Below are 23,475 nucleotides of genomic sequence, written 5' to 3' on the forward strand. Positions count from 1 at the left end.
CCTTGCACCCTGGGGACAAAACACCCCCTCTCTCTGACAAAACTCCCTGAGTTGGGCCACAGTATAAGTCTCCACATCTTCCAGTACAAACTCCATTTTGCCCACTCAGAATAAAGAACAGGTGTTTAAAGAAGCTATGCAGGGGGGTACCTTTTGTAATACCTCCTCCCACCACCAGAGTAAATTTGGAAAAAACAAAACTCAGAATTAGGAAGTCCGCTTTGAGAACTCCCGGTGTAGGCCTATGGACTACCCACAGTTATTGTCGAGTGGACGCAAGCACAGCTGAATCCCACCACTGAACACCAATTATGTTAGAAAACCCCGGGCAACCGGGGTTAGCAGTCACCTGGTTTTTCCCAACACACACTGTGGTAGCTTGGCTCGAGCGGTAAGGAAGGCACCGTGTTAAGCGTACGTCACACCCTCACAATAACCATGCGTTCATCCGTTCCAAAAACGACTCTACACCGTAAAAATTAAGAAAATATCTGTGTTTATCTTGTTTTCTCTTAGTTGCAGGTTAAATAAATAATAACACACTTACAGTACACAAAGCTTCTTCTGTAAAAAGGGTAGGTCAAATAAATAAGCTCAGATCATAAATAATCAATGAATAAATAGATGTGCATAAAATACATAGGCAAATAAATACTGTGAGGGAATAAATACTGTGAGACAATAAATACTGTGAGACAATAAATACTGTGAGACAATAAATAGGATAAATACAAAGAATACAATACTCTCAATAACTATAAGCCATCAGTACACTTTCAAATCAGGTCACATTTGTGAGGTACTATGGGTTGATTCGGCCCAATCACAGCTTGTGGTTATGTGGATGGCCTGAGGGTGTCTCACCTAGCTTGGATAAGGCTGAGGCTAAAACTGAGGTAGGTCAAGGGTAATCTAGGAATCTGGCTCTCCCAACCTACACAACCCCTCACACAGGTCACTGTATCAGTCTCAGTCCACCCCTGGCACTCCCAGGCTGGTCCTAACACCTCTCTAGCCCATAGGATGGTCTCTTAGGGCTCCACAGGGCCTTAGGCGCCCTCTATTCCACTTACTGCCCTCTTTATGAACTTCTGACTCCGCCGGAGTCGTGTCGACGCCGAGAGGCGGTTCCGGTTCGATGTTGCTAGCCGGCCTCGGCTCGATGTCAGTTCTTGTCGACGCCGTGAGGCGGTTCCGGATCGATGTCGGCGGCGGCCTCGGCTCGATGTCGGTCTCCCCACTTCCGGGTGTCTCCGGCGTGCGATCTCCACTCCCGACCTCCAGTGCTCCTTTCCTCAGGTTCTGGCGACTCCGGAGTGCGATCTCCACTCCCGACCTCCAGTACGTTTCTCCTTGGTCCCGGCGGCTCCGGAGTGCGATCTCCACTCCCGACCTCCGGTACGCTTCACCTCGGTCTCCGGCGACTCCGGAGGGCGGACTTCACTCCCCCGTCGACGCCGCACACTCGACCTCAGGTGTCTTCCCTCCTCGACCTCTGGTACTCTCCACGACCTCCGTCGGCGCCCTCTCTCGACCTCTGGTGGCTCCGGGTACGACGTCTGCTTTCCAGTCAGCGCCGCTTCTTCACCTCCGGCCCCAGGTCTCTAGGCTTCTCGACGTCGGACTCCAGGGAAACCAATAAACAGGTCCGGAACTTGCTGTTCTTCACTTCCAAGGCCTGTTCCGGCTGTTCAGGTCCTTGTGTTGGTTCTTCTTGACTTTATCCCACACAGGGCTCCAGGTTGGGCTCAGTCAGTAGGGACTAGTATCAAGGGTGGGTTTATGGACCCCACTCCAGGCACAAGTTTCCACCCCTGCTGCCTCACTCCTTCCTCCTTCAGGTTTTTGCTGCTCTCCCTTCACCAGTCAGGTGCCAACTGCTGCCTTCCAACTGCCAACTGTCAACCTGAGATGGTTTCCCAACATTCCAAACCTGCCTCCCTCTGTCCCAGGGTTCTAGAATGTTCTGGAAGGTACTAGTAGGTTCCAGTGATGTCACAGGTGACAATGGGTGGCCACCATTTTGTGTCTCAGGCCCTCAGACAGAAGTTCCAGGGGTAGGGAAAATGGCTCCCTGACCCTGCATCAACACTAAAAAGTCTGGTGGTTCCCAAAAAGGAAACATTCTAACAGGGTTTGAGGCAAAAGTGGGACAAAATAAATAACGATGAGGAGGGACCACCCAAAGGGCTGACAGGTCTAACACTATTTCATTGCAGCGCTTTTCCTATGACAAGTCGTTGTAATGACTTGCGTTGTAAAGACGCATTCATTGTTTGGACCATGTTAAGGCAGGCGTGATTAACACCTATGTATTGTGTACCAGGCAATGTTTCAAGTAGTTGGATATAGAGTACCGGCTGTTTTTTAATTTGAAGGGAAGAGTATCGCCACTTCTAGATACCGGTGTAATACATTTAAAATGAGTACCTAAATTTCTCAGTGGCAAATGGGTACTCTGGGATATTGATTACATGAACTGCAGTAATTTTTCAAGCGCTGTTACCAGCTGATGCAGGTAGGACAAAAACCTTAAATGTTTGCAGAATGTGCCTGTTTTAGGAACTGCAAAAACAGTGGTCTTTCTTTGAACGTGATCGAAAGCGGTCCATTCTAAAATGTGCAGTTAGTGTGTTTTACTGTGTAAGTGACGGAGACACCTGTCTAATGCATCAGTTAAACTTTCATGAAATATCCTGGGTCACTTATGCAAAGTCAAGTTATCACATGTGCCACCCTTTCTCCTCATTTCGATTTCCAGCTGGTAGTAAACATTTTTTTAAAACAGCATTGACAACGTCAAAGGTTTTGGCTTTTTTTAAACCAGTAGAAGTGCTTTTTTAGATTGGTCAATTTTTGTATGTAGTTATGTGGGTGGGTGTGTGGATAAACCAGGAGTATCCTGTTTCTTCCAACCATTGATGAGCAAGTGTATGGTTGACTGGTTGAGTGAGCACTTAGCTGGGTTACTTCATAGCTGGATGAGTGGGAGACTGCATAATGAATGACTAATTGAACAAATGCATGGATGTGTGGATAGCTGAACAGAACAATATAGCATTTTAGAAGTGTTAACATACCATGTTGCCTGGCTTGCCATCAACTATGTGAGATGAGCACGATGGAAGGGGCTCCCATCCAAGGAAGTAGCCAGAAAATTAAAATACCCCCAACCTAAAACCAAATCTCTCATGGCACCAAGCAAACTAAGCTAGTCGTCACAACCCTCCCCAGAAGAGCACTCTTGTCACTTCCATCCAAGCATCTATCCATTCATCCTTTCAATCTTCATCCACCTGCTGATATCCACAATTTCACCTTTACATTCTGTCATCCATTCAGTCTTTCAGCTATCATTCAGTCTTTTACCATTCTGTCTGTCCATTCCATATCCAAACCTACCATCAAACCTATCCATCCATTCTTTGTCATTTATCCATCCACCCTTTCACTCCACCCATCCTCCTTTTCACTCATCCATCTATGCTTTCATTCAGCCATCCATCCGTTCCCTCATCCTTCCTTCCATTCATCCATTTACCCTTTCACTCATCCATCATCCACTCGCTCATCCTTCCATCCTCTTTCACCCATCCACCCTATCACCCATCCACCCTATCACCCATCCACCCTATCGCCCATCCACCCTATCGCCCATCCACCCTATCGCCCATCCACCCTATCGCCCATCCACCCTATCATAAACTCCCCCATCCATCCTTTCACTTGACCTTCTTTTCACTACATCATCCATCGGCCCTTTCACTCTGGCTATCCGCCCATCCTCAATGCATCCGCCCTCCCTTTCACTCAGCCATCCATCCGCCTTTCTCACCTCAGCCATCCACCCTTCCCTTCAGTCAGTCATACATCCTTTCACTCACCCATCCATCTATTTTCTCATCATCAAACACCTTTTCACCCATCCATCTATTTTCATTCACCCTCTTTCACCCATCCATCTATTTTCATTCACCCTCCCTTTCACCCATCCATCAATCCATCCTCCCTTTCACTCACCCAACCATCCACCCTTTCACTCACACGTCCACTCTCACCTACCTTTCTCTGCCCAGTTAGACAGAAAGGCCCATCGAGAACTCCTCTCTACTTTAGTTTCTAAAGCTGGGTGTTGACAATGCCCCAGCATCAATCCTTTGACTCATCCCTCCATTGTTTTGCTCATCCATCTATCCACCCTTTCATTCTATCAATCTATCCACTCTTTCACTCGACCCACCCACCCTTCCACTAATCCATCTATTGATCCTATCCACCCATCTGCCCTTCCTTTCAATAATCCATCCATTCTTTCTCTCATCCATCCTTGTATCCATCTGTTCACTCATCCATCCATCTACCCATCCACCCTTTCACTCACACACATATTCATCCTTCCGGCCTTTTGCTCTTTCAAGCAACCAATCATTCACCCTTTGACGTTATTTCTGAGCCTTCGTCTGCCAAGTTGCAGACAGAAGAGGCCCATCAAGAACTCCATCCCCGCTGAAACTGCTAAAGCGGGGGCTTGACTACGCCCCTGCTCCCATTACTCAATTGCGTATTGTTTCAGCAGGCTATTCAAAAATTCACTGGCATGTAACTGTTGGTGCATGCATATGCATCCCCACATTATACCAAGATTTATCACCATTATGTAAAGGCCAGCCTTATGCTTGTAGTAGTGAACAACCACGGGCGAGGGAAGGTGGGGTGGGATGGGATGGCTACAACACTATCCTGAGGTCCGGGATAGAAACAGTCTGCTGCTGACAGAAGCCTGCAAGTGTTGGGCACAATACCAAACGTGCAACAGGTCTTTATCCGAGGGCCAGGGCATAACTCCCAACTGTCCCGTTTTTGCCAGGAGATTGCCAACAAGTTGGAGCCTGTCCCAGGTGTGACTCTCTATCCCGGGACAGTCCCAGCAATTGTACTTCCAGCCCTGCCAAGTGTGACCCGTTAGTAAAGCATTTTACATCACAAATTTCAAACTTTAGGCCAAAGTAGCTGACTTGGAAAAATTCTCCAATGAAGCGGATTGGGAGAATTTTTCCAACTCAGCTTCTTTGGCCTTAATTTTGAAATTCCTGTCTCAATTTCCTCTTTATTGAGCAGACCCTATAATATGCACTATGATAATTAGCATGATTTAACTCCACCTACTTATGTGGGTTGCGTGAAGTGGGCAGAGCTTTGGGCAAGTGGGTGTGGTAAATGTTTAAGAGAGTAAATAATAGCTGTACTGCAAAGTGTCCCTGGTCTTTTTGTTTTCCAAATGTTGGCAACTATGCCAAGGTTTAAGTCTCCTAGTACAAAGAACAAACTGCACCTGTGTTTTCAGGTGGCGTTGCTAACTAACTCAGACAGCACAGACTGCACACATTATAAAGGATCAAACCTACAACCTAACGCACCTCCGGATTCACATAAATTCAATGAGCTTTGAGGCTCTACTCCACCTCGAGCCAATCCCTATTTGTTTCTATTGTCTTCATCTACATGTGTCCCCTATCTATACACCCTGGCATATAGTCTGCATAATTACGAAGCAGTGACGAGTTGTTACCCACTTGTCCTGTAATAAAGCTCGAAGATTTACAGGCACCTGTGCAGACCTCTATCGAGAGAACAAAAAATGAAATATCTAACAGACGCAAAGCACAACCAGAGTATTGCAAATAAACACTATCTTTTGTGCATTACTCTAAAAATGTTGGCAGGATAAAAAAGTTGCAGCTCTGACTAAGCCAAAACTAAAAGTAAAACAGTGATGCTTTGTAGATGGTTCACAGGAATTTGTTTATAAGTGGTAGCTAATCGAGTGCTTTCAGAGCAGACTTGATGTGCTCACTCCTCTCCGCTTAAGGCGATTTTTCTGGCAGACTGATTTTGTAAACTTTATAGCCCGTTAACAATAATTTTGGGAGAGGCCAGTGTAAATTATGTTGCAGTAGTTCGGAGAAGACACGTCTGGCCTAGCTCACCAGCTGCCTTTATTATAAGGGCGCACATTTCCTGTTTCCTTGAAACTGAGGCACCGCGCGCAAACGGGGTTGATTAAGGTGAATGCGCTGTTCTCAAGAAGCTGTGAACTCCCACTGGAGGCAGCACATTCAAGTGAAATACAGAGCAGCTGCTTCAAAGTGCAGGCGGCACCCACCTGCACTTTGCTGGAGGGATTAGAAATCCCCTTGCAAGTGGGTGTAGTGAGTGACTGCACCTGCCTGCAAGGGGAATGACTGGGGGTTCCATGGGAACCCCTTTCATCTCTCGAGAGGGCTGCCCTCAGGGGGCACACAAAGTGTGCCACCTTTTTGTGGTGCACTTTCAATGCGCCTCCTGGCGGCTTCTTTATATTTGCACCCATGTCCATAATACAGCGCGGGCACAGAGGCTGTTGTGTGGAATTGTGCTCACAGCCAGCATAAGGGATACGTGCCTTGTGTAACCCACACACACTTAACCTTTAGTATGTTTTTTAACAGATGCTGCTCATCAGGAAAAACTACTCACCCAACAGGACAACACAGAGCGCGAGGCAGACGAAACGTTTTGCTCTCCTGTCCGTGCGGTGAGTCTTTTATTGGCTTTTAGAGACTGCCTCCGAGAACAGCGTGTAGCCCACTAATCAGAAGGGTTGCAGCCACGGTTTGTGGACTTTGTTATACAAGAGCGATATTTTCACAGTTTTTTTGTTATTTTTTATTTTAATTTTAGCGGTGACGGGCCGTTGGTGATGCATTTAAAATTCGTAATGCTTTTTGATATTTTATAAGATTTTGTTATAATGTATTCTGTTTGCAGTCTGTCTAGCTTTTTCATACCACACATACCCATCGAAGTGCTAGTCATCCTGTTGACCTGTAGTTTGTACACAATGCCATTAAGTCGTACATCTAAAACAAAATGCTTTGACTGATAGAAAAATACGCACTTTATTTAATACAAAATGTATGATATAATTACAAACACATCCGGGCACACCAGTTCACTATATCTGTCATCCAAAGGCAAGTATCCATCACAATGGAAGAAAAAAAGAGAATTGCAGTGTTCAAATATAATTGTAGTTCAAAACGCCAGAAGTCATATCGTTCTTTCAGTTCGAAGAAAGTATTTCCTGAGAGGTTTCAAATCAGGTTCCTCTTTTCTGTTTTATTTTTGGTTCATAATGGCAAGAAAAAACGACAGCAGACGTACGTTTCGCCTTCCCTTGGGCTTTTTCAAGGCTGCAAAAAGATATTATAATGCCATTGTATTAAACTAATAGCAATCCTAAGTCACAAATTACACATCATCCATCTGTTTGAATGCCCTTATTGCAGAATATTTACATTATGTTTACATAAAAAGGCATGCGATTAGTTATAATCTTGTGGTGTTATTTCCAGAGAATCGTTCACGCCTTTGTACACCAAATCTATTGGGATATAGGGTATGTTGGTGTGATAATTATCAAAACAATTCTTAAGTTTGTTTAGGCCAAAAACAGGCTAGTTCGGAGTATAGAGGCACAAATTAAAGATGTCCCCTAAATGCAAGTAAGCATTTACTTTCTCCTAGTCAAAATCAATTAACCACTCCGATTGTGCACCCTTATATTAATCAGTGAAAAGCGAAAAAAGACCTCAAAAATAGTTAGTTAGTAAAGACTGTGTATCGCTTTTAGAAGAAAAAAGAAGAAAGAAAGGGAATGGCACGGTTTATTTCCAGTTTATCCTAAAAAATGACAAGGTTTGCCTTCTAGTAAATTACCCTCACCTCAATTTTCCAATTCCCTTTACATCACGCAATGGCAAACACTTCTGTACTAAGTACATCTGCAATATAGAATGTTACAGTGTAATGCTAATAAAATGTTGATTCCTTATATCCCCTTGATAAAAAAGGAATAAAAGCCATGAGCTAGTAGAATTTTAGAGCAATTGATTCTTACCCGAGATGTCCCAAGTTTATGATGTAAATCCCAGATGTAACTGACAACCCCGTATCAATGCGCGTTGTGATGGCATTAGTATTTAGTTTTTGGGAGGCACGTAATCCTAGACCTTCATAAGTTTTTGAGCAGAACATGAAAGAAAATGAGAAAATCGAAAAAGAGAATTTGTAAATAATAAGTTGTTCTATCCATGGCTTATCTAGAAACAAACTCCGTGTACTAATTATATCAGAAGCGGAGCCAGTATTAGTACCTTGATTCCATGTGAACACGTTCTACTCTCCACGGTCGGCACTTCTGCGTACAAAGACACGAGCGCGTATGCTGACGTCTATTTATCCCGCACCGAGCATGTCCATAGAAATGGGACTATGTAGGTCCTGACACTCTTGGTTAAATGGAAAGTGAATGAATGCATAAAGTTATATAACACCCATTGATAGAAACAAGTCTTTAATTAACTATTTCTGAGGTCTTTTTTCGCTTTTCACTGATTAATACAAGGGTGCACAATCGGAGTGGATAATTGATTTTCACTAAGAGAAAGTAAATGCTTACTTGCATTTAGGGGACATCTTTAATTTGTGCTTCTATACTCCGAACTAGCCTGTTTTTGGCCTAAAGAAACTTGAGAATTGTTGTGATAATTATCACACCAACATACCCTATATCCTAATAGATTTGCTGTACAAAGGCGTGAACGATTCTCTGGAAATAACATCACAAGATCATAACTAATCGCATGCCTTTTTATGTAAACATAATGTAAATATTCTGCAATAAGGGCATTCAAACAGATGAATGATGTGTAATTTGTGACTTAAGATTGCTATTAGTTTTATACAATGGCATTAAAATATCTTTTTGCAGCCTTGAAAAAGCCCATGGGAGGGCGAAATGTACGTCGGCTGTCGTTGTTTTTCTTGCCATTATGAACCAAAGATAAAACAGAAAAGAGGAACCTGATTTGAAACCTTTCTCAGGAAACACTTTCTTCGAACTGAAAGGACGATATGACTTATGGCGTTTTGAACTACAATTATATTTGAACACTGCAATTCTATTTTTTTCTTACACTGTGATGGATACTTGCCTTTGGATGACAGATATAGTGAACTGGTGTGCCCGGATGTGTTTGTAATTATGTTTGTACTTTAGATCCTTTTGGAATCTTAAGTAGTTCCATACCTTGATGGGTAGATATATTAACATCATAGGAGCACCCCGAACATTTTTTCTTGTATCACTTTAAGTCGAGAACCAACTATTTTAATGGATGTGCAGATTAAGCAGCATACCCATATTTTTTTGTAACAAAATGTATGATAAGGATACTAGTAGGTGGATTTTTCTTTAAGTGGGGATGGGGGTAACAAAAATAGTGCAGTACACCCTGTGAAACCTGCATAAATCACACAAAGTAACAATAGCTCCATGGACATTAATCACAATCGTTGTATAGAATATTTGAAAATCTACCAAGGTGATATATTTGGGCCAACTTAAGCCATTTGACAGTCCACTTTTTCACCTTTTCTCAAATGTGGAGGACTTCATTGGCACTTGTATTGCGATTCTGATTCTTCTCAAACATCCGAGCATTGTTTTTCGAGAGATTGAGTTCAAAGGGATAGGTGGCAATCCAATGTTTAAAAGTTGATACCATTTGAAGTAGTACTTGAGCCTCAAAGGAAATGCCTCTCTGATTCGAGAAATAGATCTGCAGAACCATTCCAATAGCTGGGAAATCCCCAAATTGTCAGGATACTTTCCCAAAAGTGAATCTGTTCATAATTTAGACCATTTCCTACCGCTGCCAGAAGAGGTCACCACTGAATTGCAAGGGGTCTATTCACTGAAGGATGTCCACGTATAATTTGTGCATCAGCTGGTTTTCTGAGCAGCTGTCCCAGCCATCTTCTGCAACTTGGGGCATCCTCTGATGATTGTGACAGTAAGGAGTGACCTGACTTATGAAGCCAGTCTAAAATGAGTACGCCTCTGGAATCCCTCACTCTTCCTTTTGAGTGAAGAGCACTACAACATTGACAGGTACTCCAAAGCGAAGGCCTTGCCTATGCTTGGTAAGCGGGACCTCCGCCAGTATTGTATTGTATTGCATTGCCCAGTGGAAGTGAAAAGTGATGCCATGTCTCCTCCATGGGGAGGCCATTAACACTTAACACAAAGGTCAATCCGCTACCTGTCTTACTTCTCCAGGATGTCTTAACACAAGGTTTACAGAGCTGAAACCTCTTTAGAAAGATTGACTCCTCCTCGCATGCCTCCTGGACCAAACCTATGTTGTGGGCGCTTATAAGCTTTTGCCAACACAGCTACCAACCCAGTGGATGCTAAATTGACTTCTTCAGGATGTGTATTTCTCAACTCCTCATGGTGGTTCATCTAAATCAGGGTATCCTGCCTCTCCCACAACCTCATGACGCAAATAACTTAATTCAGTAAAGTATGCACCTCAATGGTACCACAAGTGGAATTTTGGTGTGTATTGCCCCCATGCCAACCCCCTTGCTTCACTACAGCTTACCCTGTGATTCATTATAGGCAATGATCGTATTCTTCTTTGGAGATCTTCTAGCTGCTTCTTCACTCACCTAAGTGTTGGCCTGGATGCCGGTAGCTCCCTAGTCTGACCACCACTACTACTTTCCCCAGGAGGGGAGACCTCTATCTCAGTTACCCAGAACACACTGCTGGGGGGACTACAACCCCCAGCATCCCTTGCGCTCCTCTAATGCGCACAAAATGCAGACGCCGGCTTGCGGCCCAGTGTAGCCACTTCTCCACTCACCAAAGTATTGGTCTGGATGCCAGTAGCTCTCGAGCCTCACCACCACTACTACTTTCCCCAGGAGGGGAGACCTCTAGACCGCAGAAACCCAGAACACACTGCTGGGGGGGTGGGGGGGACGGACTATAACCCTCCGCATCCTTTGCGCTCCTCTAACGCGCAAAAAACGCAGATGCTGGCCCGCGGTTTGGGACGTGCCAGGACCATTCCACGCCCGTTGGCAGCTAGGCTGGGCCTACTCTCTAACGTCTGGATCGTGGGACCCTGTGAGTCTCTACTGTGAGGTGCTTTTATTTGTCACTGTCTCTTTCTATGAATTATTTTTGCTTGAACGATGGTTAAGCGCAAAGGCATTAGTGAATATCAGGGAGGCGGAACATTAGATGCAGGGACATTAGATGCTTTCCTGACAAGGGATGAGTCCATCCTCACCCATCAAATTGAACTGACTGAGAGGCGACTTCCTCTGGACTCTTTGATTGCCCAGAAGCACTCTTCCTTTGGCTGTAAAAATGTGGATACTCCTCCTTTGACCTCTTTGCCACCGCCTGCACTTGCCCCATCAGTACCGTCTATTGCCTCTGTGGATCTGGATGTAACTGCTCCCCACCCCGTCGAGGTCACAGACCAGAAATAGTCACAGGAGGTCAGCTTGCAACTGCCACACTTGATATCAACAGTGAGCCCCCAGTTAATAGAAGGGGTGGTGGCCCTCAAAAACTAAAGATGAGCACTACTACACATAGAGGAATCGGAGATATTGAACCTGGCCTAACCGCAAACACGAGTCCTGTTCCTACTGATGATACTGTCACTTTGCTGGTTCGGGGAAGCAACTACGATATTTGGAAAAGACTTGAGATGATGGTCACTGTACTTTTGAACCCATTGCTAACTAAATTGTCTCAAATTGAGGAGAGGCTGTTGCACAACGAAGGGTTGGGCAGGTCATCTCCCCATCAAGGTACTAGTCCGTGTTTATGCCCTGGAGCGTCTGTGGGGCCTTTAGCGCATCAAGGGGGGGGCCTGCCCAAAGGAGTCTAATAATGAGGGTCACCATCCACGCATGGATAGTCATGCGTTTAATTCGGTAGAAACCTCTCATCACATTCACCAATGGCTGCCCTTTCTTCCATCCGAGCATCCTTCGAACCTGGCTGGAGAGATAATCCCCCAGTTGCTTCCTACTACTATGCCAGTTGGGTCCGCTATTAACACACGTTCATCACAACAGGGGGACAGAGGGAGGGAGCAGCTTTATGGGACCCAAAGATCTAATATGTGAAGACCCAAAAATGGATATCAGTGTCTGTACCTTCAACGGGCATCATCCCTTCTCGTATTGATTTTGGGATATGTCCCGGTTCTAAGGGAAGATCAGGCAGAGACTACTATCCAATTAATGTCCGCCAAACATGTAGTAGGGGAAATGGGGGTATTCCACTAGCCAACCAAATTATCATGCCCAGAAGGGTGGAGTGGCTGGGCCCGGACGAGAAAACATTGGAGGGTGACTGTGGGATTATAAATTTTAAGTCCCCATCTATTAAGATCTTTTTATGTCACTTACATAGGGATCCACCTAAAGGCCCACAAATTAGAGTTTTACCCTATGAGGTTTTTTTCAGGCACTCTTCTGCACTGGCAAAGGAATCCAGAGCCTTTTTGGGAGGCAGACCAAGAAGGGATGAAGTACCATGACCTATAGGTAATCCAGGGGTAACCCTTGAACAGATTTGCCCCCCTCAGTGACCTGGAACAATGTGATTGACAACATCCTTCCCCAAACGGAGGGCATCCCTCAGCGAAAGCCATATCTTCTGATATCCAGCAGACCCCTGAAATTAATGATTCCAGGAAGGGCCAAAACAATATATTTAAAACAATGTCCTGGAATATTGCAGGTATCTCAAACAAGCTAAGGAACACAGATTGGCTAAAACATTGGGAAACAGAAGACATCCCGTGTTTTGAGGAGACATGGGCTACTGAACCTATCTTTATAAATGGCTATTGCTCCTACCAAACAAATGCAGTCCCTTCAGCATCAGGGAGGGCCAAGGGTGGACTTCTACCATTAATCCCTAATACTTCAGAAATTAAAGTAATCATATTTGAGGCGATTAGCCCTTACTTACATCTCCTTATCTTGGAATTGGTGAATGAAGGACTCTGGTTTCTAATTAACTACTACAATGATAATTTTGGTTCAAACATGCATTTAGTAGTAGATGAGGTAAATAGGACAATTGATGAAGCCACAATTTTAATAGTGGAAAAACAAACCTTTATCTATCAACTGGGTGGGCGACTTTAATATTCACCCTTGCCAGTATAGCCAACACCGAGTCTGTGGTCTGGAAGATCTGTTGGGATCTTCGGTCTACCATTCCTCCCACAGTAAATCCGGATGCAGCCTTAATAGGTTCCTATTCACTAGGGTTATGACACTAGTTGATAATCTAAATACCCTGACCGATTCCCCACAGAATACTTTTTGTTGGGAAACCCAGGAATCTACCATCAACTTCATAATTACTTCTAATTCCCTTAGTGGTAGAATCAACCATCTAAATGTTCAGTTCACACTCCTAAGTGGCCATGCCATACTAACTTGTGGGGTATTTCTGCGATAAAGGAAGGTGACTGATCATCTGATAACAGGATTTCCTTGACTGGCCAGGAAACACGCCTATCAATTAAAGTGGGCCCAAATTGATAACCATAAGTTGGTATTGGAGGTGATCAGGAAATCTCCGGTAAATATCAATAACTGTTTAGATCTAGAACTTCCACCACTAGTTTTGATTACCTCCTTCAGAGAATTATTTGACCAAATAAAGTTGGCACTCACTCGCCATAAATCATCCAATACAGTAAAGAGTAAAAGTTGGTTTGATTTCCCCATGTACAAAAACTATGAGGACCTTCTCAAAGCCATTAAAACCCAACCCAGAGATAGGGCCCAAATTACCTCACTTCATGTTGCATTCAAAGCAGTAAGAAAGAAAAGGGAGAGACTTATTAGGGAGGAGAAATGGGCCAAACTTGAAGAGGCAACGACTACAGGTAACCACAGAGATTTTTGTGAGATAATTAACTCACCCTATTTTAAATCTCATAGGGACCCCAACCTTAACTCCAATGTAGGTGAAGGATTGGGTGGGAAATTTTGTGAGTATTTTCTCCCCTATTACCTCTCCTGTCCTACCCTATGCTACCATTCATTCCAGTGACCAGGATAAATTATCCTTCTCACTTGCAGAGGTGAGGGCTGGGCTAACAGCCTATAGCTGCAGGAAGGCCCCAGGTCCTGATGGGGGTACTGATAGATTTTTTTAAGTTAACTTAGATCTCTGGGTGCCCCTACTGACCATTCTTTTTTAACCATATAGCCCTGGTGGGCCCCCCTCCGTCCTAGAAAACCAGCACAATTGTCCCAATATACAAGAAAGGTGATGGGGGAAGTCCCAAGAATTATAGGCCAATCACGCTTTCAGACACAATAGCTAAACTGATGGGCCGACTTCTCCTATCAAGGTTGGAGTTTTGGGCACAGGAGAGGAACATTTTAATGCCTTCACAATAAGGGTTTCAGCGGGGGAAAGGTACCGTCGACCAGTGTCTGAATGTCTCTCTAATTATGGATAAATATACCAGAGCGAAGGTTGGGAAAATGTATCTGGTTTTAATGGATCTTTCGCAAGCTTTTGATTGTGTGTCCCACGCCAAGGTCTGGCACATAATGGAGGAGATGGGTTTTGAATTGGTCCTAATCAACTTTATATGTCCGTTGTATTCCGACACTTCGGCTTCTGTGTGTTACGGAAAACTGGGAAATGCACCCTTCCCTTCAAGATATTAAGGGGGTTAAGGCAGGTTTGTGTCCTTGCCCCGTTCCTTTTCTCTATTTACGAATGGAGTAGAAAGGGCGCTTCTGGGCACAACCCCAGACGTTCCTACATTTGCTTCCCTCCCGTTAACCATTTTGGCCTATGCTGATGACGCCGTACTGATGGCCAAAACAGGGCTAGGGCTGCCGTGTCTCATATCAGCCTATGTGGCTTTCATGGACTCATTGGACATGAAAGTCAATCGAACAAAATCATTTGGAATTGCAACTGCGGTACGCAAACAAAATTAAACCCCGTATTTTCATATGGATTTGGGGAAAATTGAAATAGTTGACTCCTTCCCTTACTTGGGTGTATTCAACGAAAATCAATCATGGCTAAAACTTGTTGAGGGAAGAGCCCTGGGAATGGAGAAGAGTCTAACGCCGATTAAGTCCTTTCTTCAAAAGTTGGGCTCAAAGCCATTGTCCCCCATTAAGAAGATCTATCTGGCCAAAACAAGGTCTGCAGCGACTTATGGGGCAGGATTCAGGGGGATGGCACCAATCGAATCATTGCAATCAATCGACAGCAAATCTTTCAAGTCATTGGTGTCCCTCCCGCAATCATACTTGAATTACATACTACATATCGAGTTGGGTTTATCCCACATCACTGACTCAATTAGGCTAGCCCCCATTCTTCTGTGGCTCTCGATTTGGCGTCTGGCTGCGGTCACCTCCACCCAGAATATAATTAGAGATTGCGTAAAACTGGAGAATTACAGTAGAATCGGGTGGCTGAATTATGTAGAGCGGGAATTGACTCTTATGTGACAAAAATAATTATTTTAGGATCCAACAGCCTGCAGAAGGATATCTAGACAAAGGCTGACTGATATATTTAAGCATCCGAGTGCACAATACCTCAGGGAGAGAAATTACCAGAAACAGTTGTTCTTGCCCATCAACTGGTCCCCGCAGATAAAGGGAGGATACTCCTACCTAGAGGACATCCTGTAGCATAAGGATAAATTCATTTTAACACGTTTCCGCTTAAATCTCCTCCAATTGATGCTATGCTTCCCAGGAAAAAGTTTTAAACATTCAGATCCTCTACAGTGCCCTTGTGACGTGCAATCACCTCAGACCGATCTTCACCTAATGTTCTTGTGCAGGTTCTATAAGGAGGGAAGAACAGAACATATTGTCCCGATTTTAAAGCAGCTCAATTTTAAACAGTGTCGGGTTGCATTCTACTATTTAAAATCACTCCCCGACCCTCGAGTTTGTTTTGTAGTAGCACGTTTCTGGTGGGCGTGTTTGACCAAAAGAAAGCGGCTGAGTCCTTGACCGATTATGGTCTCTGCCACATTTTATTAACTCGGAAGAATCCCATTTTAGTTCAACTACATTTTAAGCTGTCATTTTAATCGATGTTTGTATGTATACATAAGAGGGCTGGCTAAAATTAATTTTATGAGTTTTACTCTGATGTTATAAAGTTTATGAACTCGGGATTAAATACTGAAATTCGTAACCTGTACCTGATTGCTTTCGTTATTGTGTACTTTTATGATACTAATTGTAAAGATCGAATACACTTCTAAAAGAAAGAAAAAGGATAGAATACAACTAATGCCCCAGAAGGAAGCAACGCATAAGTGTGCTGTTACGAGGCGCTAGACTTAACGGCTCTGGGCTGTTTTCCAAGATGTCATGTGCATGCATTAGAAATTTTCAAAAATGTAAAGGTATTTGCCAAGAAAAGGGTCATTTCAAGTATTTTAATAAGGTGAATGTACCAAGAGTCTTCTTTTCATTGCCATTTTTATAGCCAGTTCGTATTGACTGGAATAGAATGCATCAACATATTTGAAAAGGATCCATATGAAAATAAACTGATCAAAGATGTCGGTCATCACTACAGTAACCTGAATATATTGCCTTATTGATTAACGTTGTTCATACATATGGTCCAATCTTTTATGTTCCTTAATGAAGTTGAAAATATTCTTTACACAAGTTGAATGTTTTGTGTTTTAGGAGCTCTCTCATAGGATTCTCAGCCCCTAGTTTACAATGAGACTGCTCCTGGAAACCGTCGTATTTCAGAGTTTTTTTTAAATTTTTTTATTTTTATATTCAGAAATGGCTGACAAAGCCTATTTTGGTAAAATAATTACATTATGTGTAACCTCTCCATTTTCATATTTTTAACAGCATAGCCAGGCTGACCCTTTGGCTCCCATTGGTCAAGCCACAAACCCACTTGAGTGTTTGGAGAGGCGCTCATGTGAGAGAATTCCTCCAGGATGTCCAGAGAAGCTTGCGCAGCAAGAGCAGCTCGAACTGAAATACACAGAAGCAGGTATGCAATTGCATTATTTAAGGGAGCAAGGAATCATTTAAAAACTGGGGGCCTTGAATGTGGATATAGTGACTGCTCTGTGTTTTCAGTTGGCCCAGGCAGAATGTTCGCTGAGCTGTGAGAAGTTGGCCTGATATGTAGTGCTCACTATTCTAGTGGTCACTGTGTATCATTCCAAACGACCCTTATTGATTGGTTGTAAGTCAACCTTATAGCCCAGCTATCCTAGTAGCGTGGACAAGAGCAGTCTTCAGGCTAAACTCTAGAGGGCGTGTTAAGCCAGCTGTTTACCACCACATATACCCCTTGAACGCCAAGTGAAAGGACACCACACAAGTTGTTATGAAAATAAAGGATATTTATTTATAACAAGACTACCCTGGCTCTTTATGAGTCAGGGAGCTAAGCACAATACAAAACTCTTAGGAAAATACTTCTAGTCGCACAATTTACACAAATGCCCGAAGGGCACGAAACCATTTACACTGCAAGTGGAATGGGAGAGGATAAAGAGTCTAAAGTTACTGATTCCGGAGGAATCCGATCAGTTGGACTAAACGGGAAAGGAGCTGGACACTTGTAGAATGAACCTACGGTGGAGCACCGAGATGCTCGAGTTACCTAGCCAGAGGCTGCGGCTGCGTGGGGTTCAGCAAGATGTCGGGAGTCCTTGTTGTAGTCTCGGGAGCCTGAAAGAAGTTGTTGCTGGCAGGCGACCAGTGTCGATGTTCAGCGAGATCCAAGCCTGGATCGGTGATGAAGGAAACCTGAAAGCAGAGGGGACTCAGTTCTCACCTGCTAGCCAGCGATCGGGAGGGGTACCAGGAAGGTACCGGCTGAAGTCACCTCGACCAGGTGAGTGGGTGACGTCGGACTCTGCTGTTCCTCGGACCAGGAGGCGCGGCGGCGACCAGGATGGAGGGCCAGCTGTCCCACGAAGGTGTCTGCTGTCGATGATGCTGGGCCCAGAAAGGGGGCAGCGGATCTTGGCAGTGGCAAGCCCACGCGGGGGGAGTCAAGATGGCGTCTGGAGTGGACCAGGAGGGTCCGAGGTACTCCTCTGTTGAAGGGGAGCAAGAGCCAGTCTGGAGCAACCAGACCAGTGATACAAAACTGTCGGGGTGCGTCGTGAAGAGGGCCACAAGCCGGTCGGCGAGTGGCCGGACAACGCGGTGAGCAGCAAGGAGCAGAAGGGCCCCCACGCAGATCTCGTGGATGCTGGGGAGGCGGACTTCGGTGCTGGAGCCACTCAGGGTTAGGGCTTCTCAAACCCTAGGTGCACTCACTCGAGGGTCCCTCGGTGGGCGTGCTAGATAAGCGTCGTGCAGGTTCTGAAGATGGCCGGTCCCGCAGGTCTCGTCACACCTACGAATCTCAGCTGGGCTGACGATGTAGGTAGAGGTCAGAGATGGCAGGGAACCCGGGTCTCGTCGAGCGGGGCAGTCTTGATCCGTGGGAGAGACGCACAGCAAACCACAAGCGCTTAGGTGGTGCCTGCTGGTGCAGGGTGGCTACTCCTTAGCCACAAGGGAGAGTCTTCGGAAAAAGTCAAGAGTTCCTTTCGTGGAAAGTAGTTCAAGATTCAGAATTATCCAATTTGGGAAGGGGACTCACTCCTACCTTTATTCTAGAAAAAGGGGCTGGCCCGTGACTAGGTCCTACCTATGGGTGGGACCAGGAGGGGGGCGGTTACACCCCTATCCTTTGTCCGGCTTCGCCCCGGCTCAGGGGCTGGGGTGCCCCCGAAACTGGTTTGAGCCGGGCTATGCACAGTGAGCACCGGGGTGCCACTTGCAATCACCTTCCTTTCAGCCCTGCCTACCTGGGATACACAAACCCTGTCTGGGATGGTGCTAACACCGCCCCCGACAGGAAACCCTTTGTCCAAGCTCCCCTCGCTGGAAGGTCCCCCAGCAGCGGGAGGTCAGACTTGTGTCTGGTGGCAGCATCCATTTTGTGATGCTGAGGCTTGAGTCAACTTTAACCGGGGTTCAAGGTTACTTCCATGTCGTGTCCCTCTAGAAGGGCGGAATGCTAACCCCGTCGCCAGAATTGGCGAGGGGTTCGTATTCCAATTCGTATGACACCTTACTCGACATGTGTGGGTGATGCGCTGCCAAAGTTAGCAAATAACCGCGAGGATTATAATGCGTTTTAAGGTAGTTGGCCCGCGTCACCATGGAACGGCTATTAGGACTTGGTTCCGCAAGCCGTCGACGGGCTCAGCTCGCGCCAGAGCACCATCCCACATGATTCCCCGCACTCTGCCTTCAGGATTGATAAGGCCTGCCATAGGAGTGACTGATAGAAATCCATGTGTCCATTTTAGGGTTAGGTATAGGAATACTACACCTACAGCAATGGGTGATTACACCACCTTGCCCCAGCTGTCGTGCAGCCAGTTGTGTCAGATTTGGGTGGCCATCCAGGGGTGGCATAATACATGCTGCAGCCCCTGGTAGGCCCTGAGTACACCGATGCCCTGGATACCTGTGGTATGCTGATACAGGGACTGATAAGGCGGCCCAGTTCCAGTTGGTGGATGCACCTAATGTACATGTGTGTTAATTTCGAGAGAGAACAGCTAGGCTGTGGGTCTGATTGGCAGGCCCACAGCCGGGGAAAGTCGTAAACCAATGAAGCAAAAGCAAAAAATCCGGGTGATCATAGGATTGCAGACCCTACTCTCCTACATGAGCTATTGTCAATGCACTTAATTTCCAATTTTTTGTGTTATGCTTATTATGCAAAATGTCCGAAATTATGCCTTCACACCTGGTCGCGTAATAAAACACCAGTCAGGTAAATTCCCATTGCAGGAGCGCAGAAACACTACGAATGACCACAATGCGGGTTTCTATTCGTGGCAATTGTTTGAGTTTTTTTTTTTTAAATATATATATTAATATGTATTTGCGCCCAAAATGAACTCGAAGACTCATTTCGCACTAAAATATAGCGATAAATGCCAGATATCTATTTCTTGTAAAATATTTTTTAACTGTGCCAAACTACAGAAAAGGAAATTTCACACACCTAGTTTTAAGAACTATTTACACACTGTCTTATTTGGAAAATGACTTCACGACAACAGTTGAGGAACTATTCTTTCTGTTCAGTATGTTTCAAAAGTGCTTGACCATCTCCAATTCGATGGAATGACTTCATCTATAGAAGAATATATATCTGAACAACAGATGGTATGATCACAAAAGTTAAACATGTAATGCACAACTGCAGACGTTTTCTAATCCTTCCCTTATAACTTAAGACTTTGGATTTCTTTATCTGATAGAGACATTGCCTCGTCAGGGGTAGTAAGCGCAATATCAATGCAATTACATTACAATACATCTTGCCGCAGATTCCTTACCTGTGAACTTCCAGGCTTCAGGCTGGATCTGGAAGATTTTTCTTAGCAGTACCCCAGCGCACCTGTACGTGGTGTCGGTCAACTTTGCATGACGTCTTCTAGTGTCAAGTTCATCGTGACGTCCGAGTTGTTTATATAGGTGTCACCTCGGCGTGCTAATGCCAGTTCTTTTCTTTCCGTGCCAGTCAGCAAAGATCTGTCAAAGAAAGCTACTCCCTGTTATTTTTTGACAGACTTTTTTTGACTTTTTGGCAAGTCTTTTTTTGGTGTTTAGGATGTTCAAGAAGACCTTGGGGCTCAAACCATGTGGCGTCGGTCACTACACCATGTTGGATACAGACCCCCACCTTGTGTGTCTTTGGTGCCTGGAGCGCGACCTCTACCTGAAGTCATTCTCCAACTGCAGGGCCATGGCACTGAAAGCTTTGAGGGAGCGGTCTGGCATTCGGCACCTCTGCAGTCTCCTCGGAGATCTCTGTCCCTATTTTGGTCAAGAGGGAGGTCCAAGCACCACTCCGGGGGATCAAAGTGTTTGTCCTCCCATTTGAAATCTTCGAAGACGTCCGGTAAGAAGCACCATAAAGAGCACAAGAAGTTGAAGGGTGCTTCGACTTCGCTCCATCTGTAGCACGACGAGGCGGAGCAGTCTTGGCATTTGTGGTCTTGCTTCACGGAGCGGGTGCCTGGGTCAGCTCCATGTTTACCTCCCTTTACAGGGCCGGGAGCTACCTCCCCACAAAATTTTACGACGTCATATGTGCTATGTTTGGGTGGCCTGACCCTGTCGGCATACCTTCAGGCCCCACAGGCTCAGTTTCTCTGGGTGGGATCATGGACCCTCTATCAGGAGGCCCTGGGCCTCTGGACTTGGCTGGAACAGAAGGGCATATCCTTGGTGGTTCAACAACTGGCCGGTTCACTGAACGCCAGGGCAAACAAACTCAGCTGTTGGTGCCTAATGAATCACGAGTGGCTTCTCCATCCAGGGGTGGTGCAAGGACTTTTTCATCGGTGGGTAGAACCTTGTTCAGATCTGTTTGCCTCTGCTGAGAATGCGCAATGTCAGCAGTCTTGTGTGTTGGAGTTTCCAAGGCAGCTCTTTTGTCTCGAGTGGAGCGCCGTCCTCCTTTATGCCTTTCCATCCATACCACACGTGTCCAGAGTGCTCAAAAAAATTTGGAGCAACTGGGTACAAGTCATTCTTGTGGCTCCGGATTGGGCACGGAGAGTCTGGTATCCAGAGCTTCTGCAGATAAACATCGATCCTCCGGTCAGGCTGCCCTTTCAGGAGGATCTTCTGTCGCAGCAGCAAGGGAGGGTCCTCCACCCGAACCGGTCAACTCTCTACCTCCTTGCGTGATAACTTTCGACCTTCCGCCCCAAGTTTGCAAAGTTATTTTGGCAGCCAGGGGTCCCTCCACTAAGTTGGTATATGCCTGCCAATGACAACATCTTTGTAAATATTGTACAGAACGGTCTATTGAACCTTTGTCTGCCTCCCTCTGACATTCTTTTTTTGTCCTGTCTCTTGTCAAGCAAGATCTGCTCTGGGCAGTCTAAAAGTTTACCTTTCAGCTCTTTCTGCCTTTTTATGGTTGCCAGACCAACTGTCACTTTTCACATCTCCAGAATGTGCTGTCCTAAAGAAGACCATCTTATGACTGGTTTCCTCTGCATTAAGATTTGTTACGCTTTGGCAAAGAAATAGCCTCCTGAAGGCCTCGGAGCTCATTCCATCAGGGCTAAGGCAGCCACCACAGCCCTTCAGCATGGTGTTCCAGTTCTTGACGTCTGCCAGGCAGCTACGTGGACATCCCTGCACACTTTTGCCAAGTGCTATTGCCTGGATAATCGGGTCTGTAGGGAGGGCCTCTTTGGTCATTCTGTCCTACAGGACTTTCTGGTTCAAACCTTTTCACAGCCCCTCCTCCAGGGATGGTACTGTTTGGGTATCTGTTCACAGGTGAGGAATCAGTGGCTGGATGTCTCTATCAGATGGACAAGTTACTTACCTTCTGTAATGTCCTATCTGGTAAAAACATTATCTAGCTGCAAACTTACAGATCCACCCATCCTTCCCGCACTGCGGATCAGTTTTTAATGTCAAGTCTGTTCCCCTCCAGGGCCTTAGTTGTTTAAACACACCACTGTCCGCTAACTTCATGGCTCCTCGCTTCTGGAGTGTAAAGTTGTGAAAAGTACTGATGTCAGCGCGCCAAGGTGGTGCCTATATGGACAACGCGGATGTCACTACATCGAACTCTACGCTATACAATGTCAATCGGAGCCGACTGACACCACCTACCAGCATGCAGGGGTACTGCTTACAAAAATCTTCCAGATCGAGCCTGACACTTGAAAGTTCACAGATAAGGAATCTGTGGCTAGATCATGTCTCTACAAGATAGGGCGTTACCTAAGGTAAAGTAACGTGTCCTTTTTGCAGTTTGTTGATTCCCAAACATTCACTGAAGAAAATCGCAATTTTAGCAGATATATGCATGCCCACTAGAATTGTGATTCTGCTGCGTTTTTCTCTTAATTATTGATTTGCCACATTCACCGTTTGCGACATAATTTGCAACTTTTTTTATATAAATTTGCATCTAGAGCAAATGGATCAAAAGTTCATAAAAATGTAATGTTACAGTGGATTGGAAGGCCCTTCCCGAAGGTAGACTGTCTTCTTCCAGTAACTTTTAGCTGTATTGTATTTGAGTGTTAAGGTGTGAGTAAAGCGGTGAAACCTTTGCTAAAACAGTGTTGATATGGGTGCAAATGGCTAAATGAGGTAATACTGTCTAAATGTGCCACATTATGATGTATAATTTGTCTTTTCTTGACGCTTAATTTGTTTTTCTTATTGCATAATTTAGTCAACTCTGCCAAATGTGGTCCTCTACTGCTGCATAATTCCAGTGGACATGATTATATGATGAGTAATGCTCACAAACCATCTCCATTAATGTCCCTCAATACAGCTGATTCAGTGAAGCAGGTTATTACTTTTTTGAAATGTCAACAATACTAATAGAGACTTGGCATTCCCCATCTACGTCCTCCAGATATAACTTTGTAAATCAACCATTGACGTCATAGTGTTATAAACCAGATTTTTAGATTGAGACAGGCTTCAGACTTGATA

General features: G+C 45.1%; 1 protein-coding gene across 4 annotated transcripts in view; it reads left to right on the forward strand.

The window, feature by feature from the left end:
• Positions 1-23,475, forward strand: part of LOC146821271 (uncharacterized) — an 838,501-nt gene that overhangs the window by 110,460 nt on the left and 704,566 nt on the right. For all 4 annotated transcript variants that reach the window (XM_085612209.1, XM_085612210.1, XM_085612207.1 and 1 more), the window contains exons 4-5: positions 6,489-6,574; positions 16,810-16,957. In XM_085612209.1, the coding sequence (XP_085468335.1) occupies positions 6,489-6,574; positions 16,810-16,957 (234 nt within the window). The remainder of the gene's footprint in view (positions 1-6,488; positions 6,575-16,809; positions 16,958-23,475) is intronic.

This window comes from Triturus cristatus, chromosome 6, assembly GCF_964204655.1.
Source record: "Triturus cristatus chromosome 6, aTriCri1.1, whole genome shotgun sequence".
Taxonomy (NCBI): domain Eukaryota; kingdom Metazoa; phylum Chordata; class Amphibia; order Caudata; family Salamandridae; genus Triturus; species Triturus cristatus.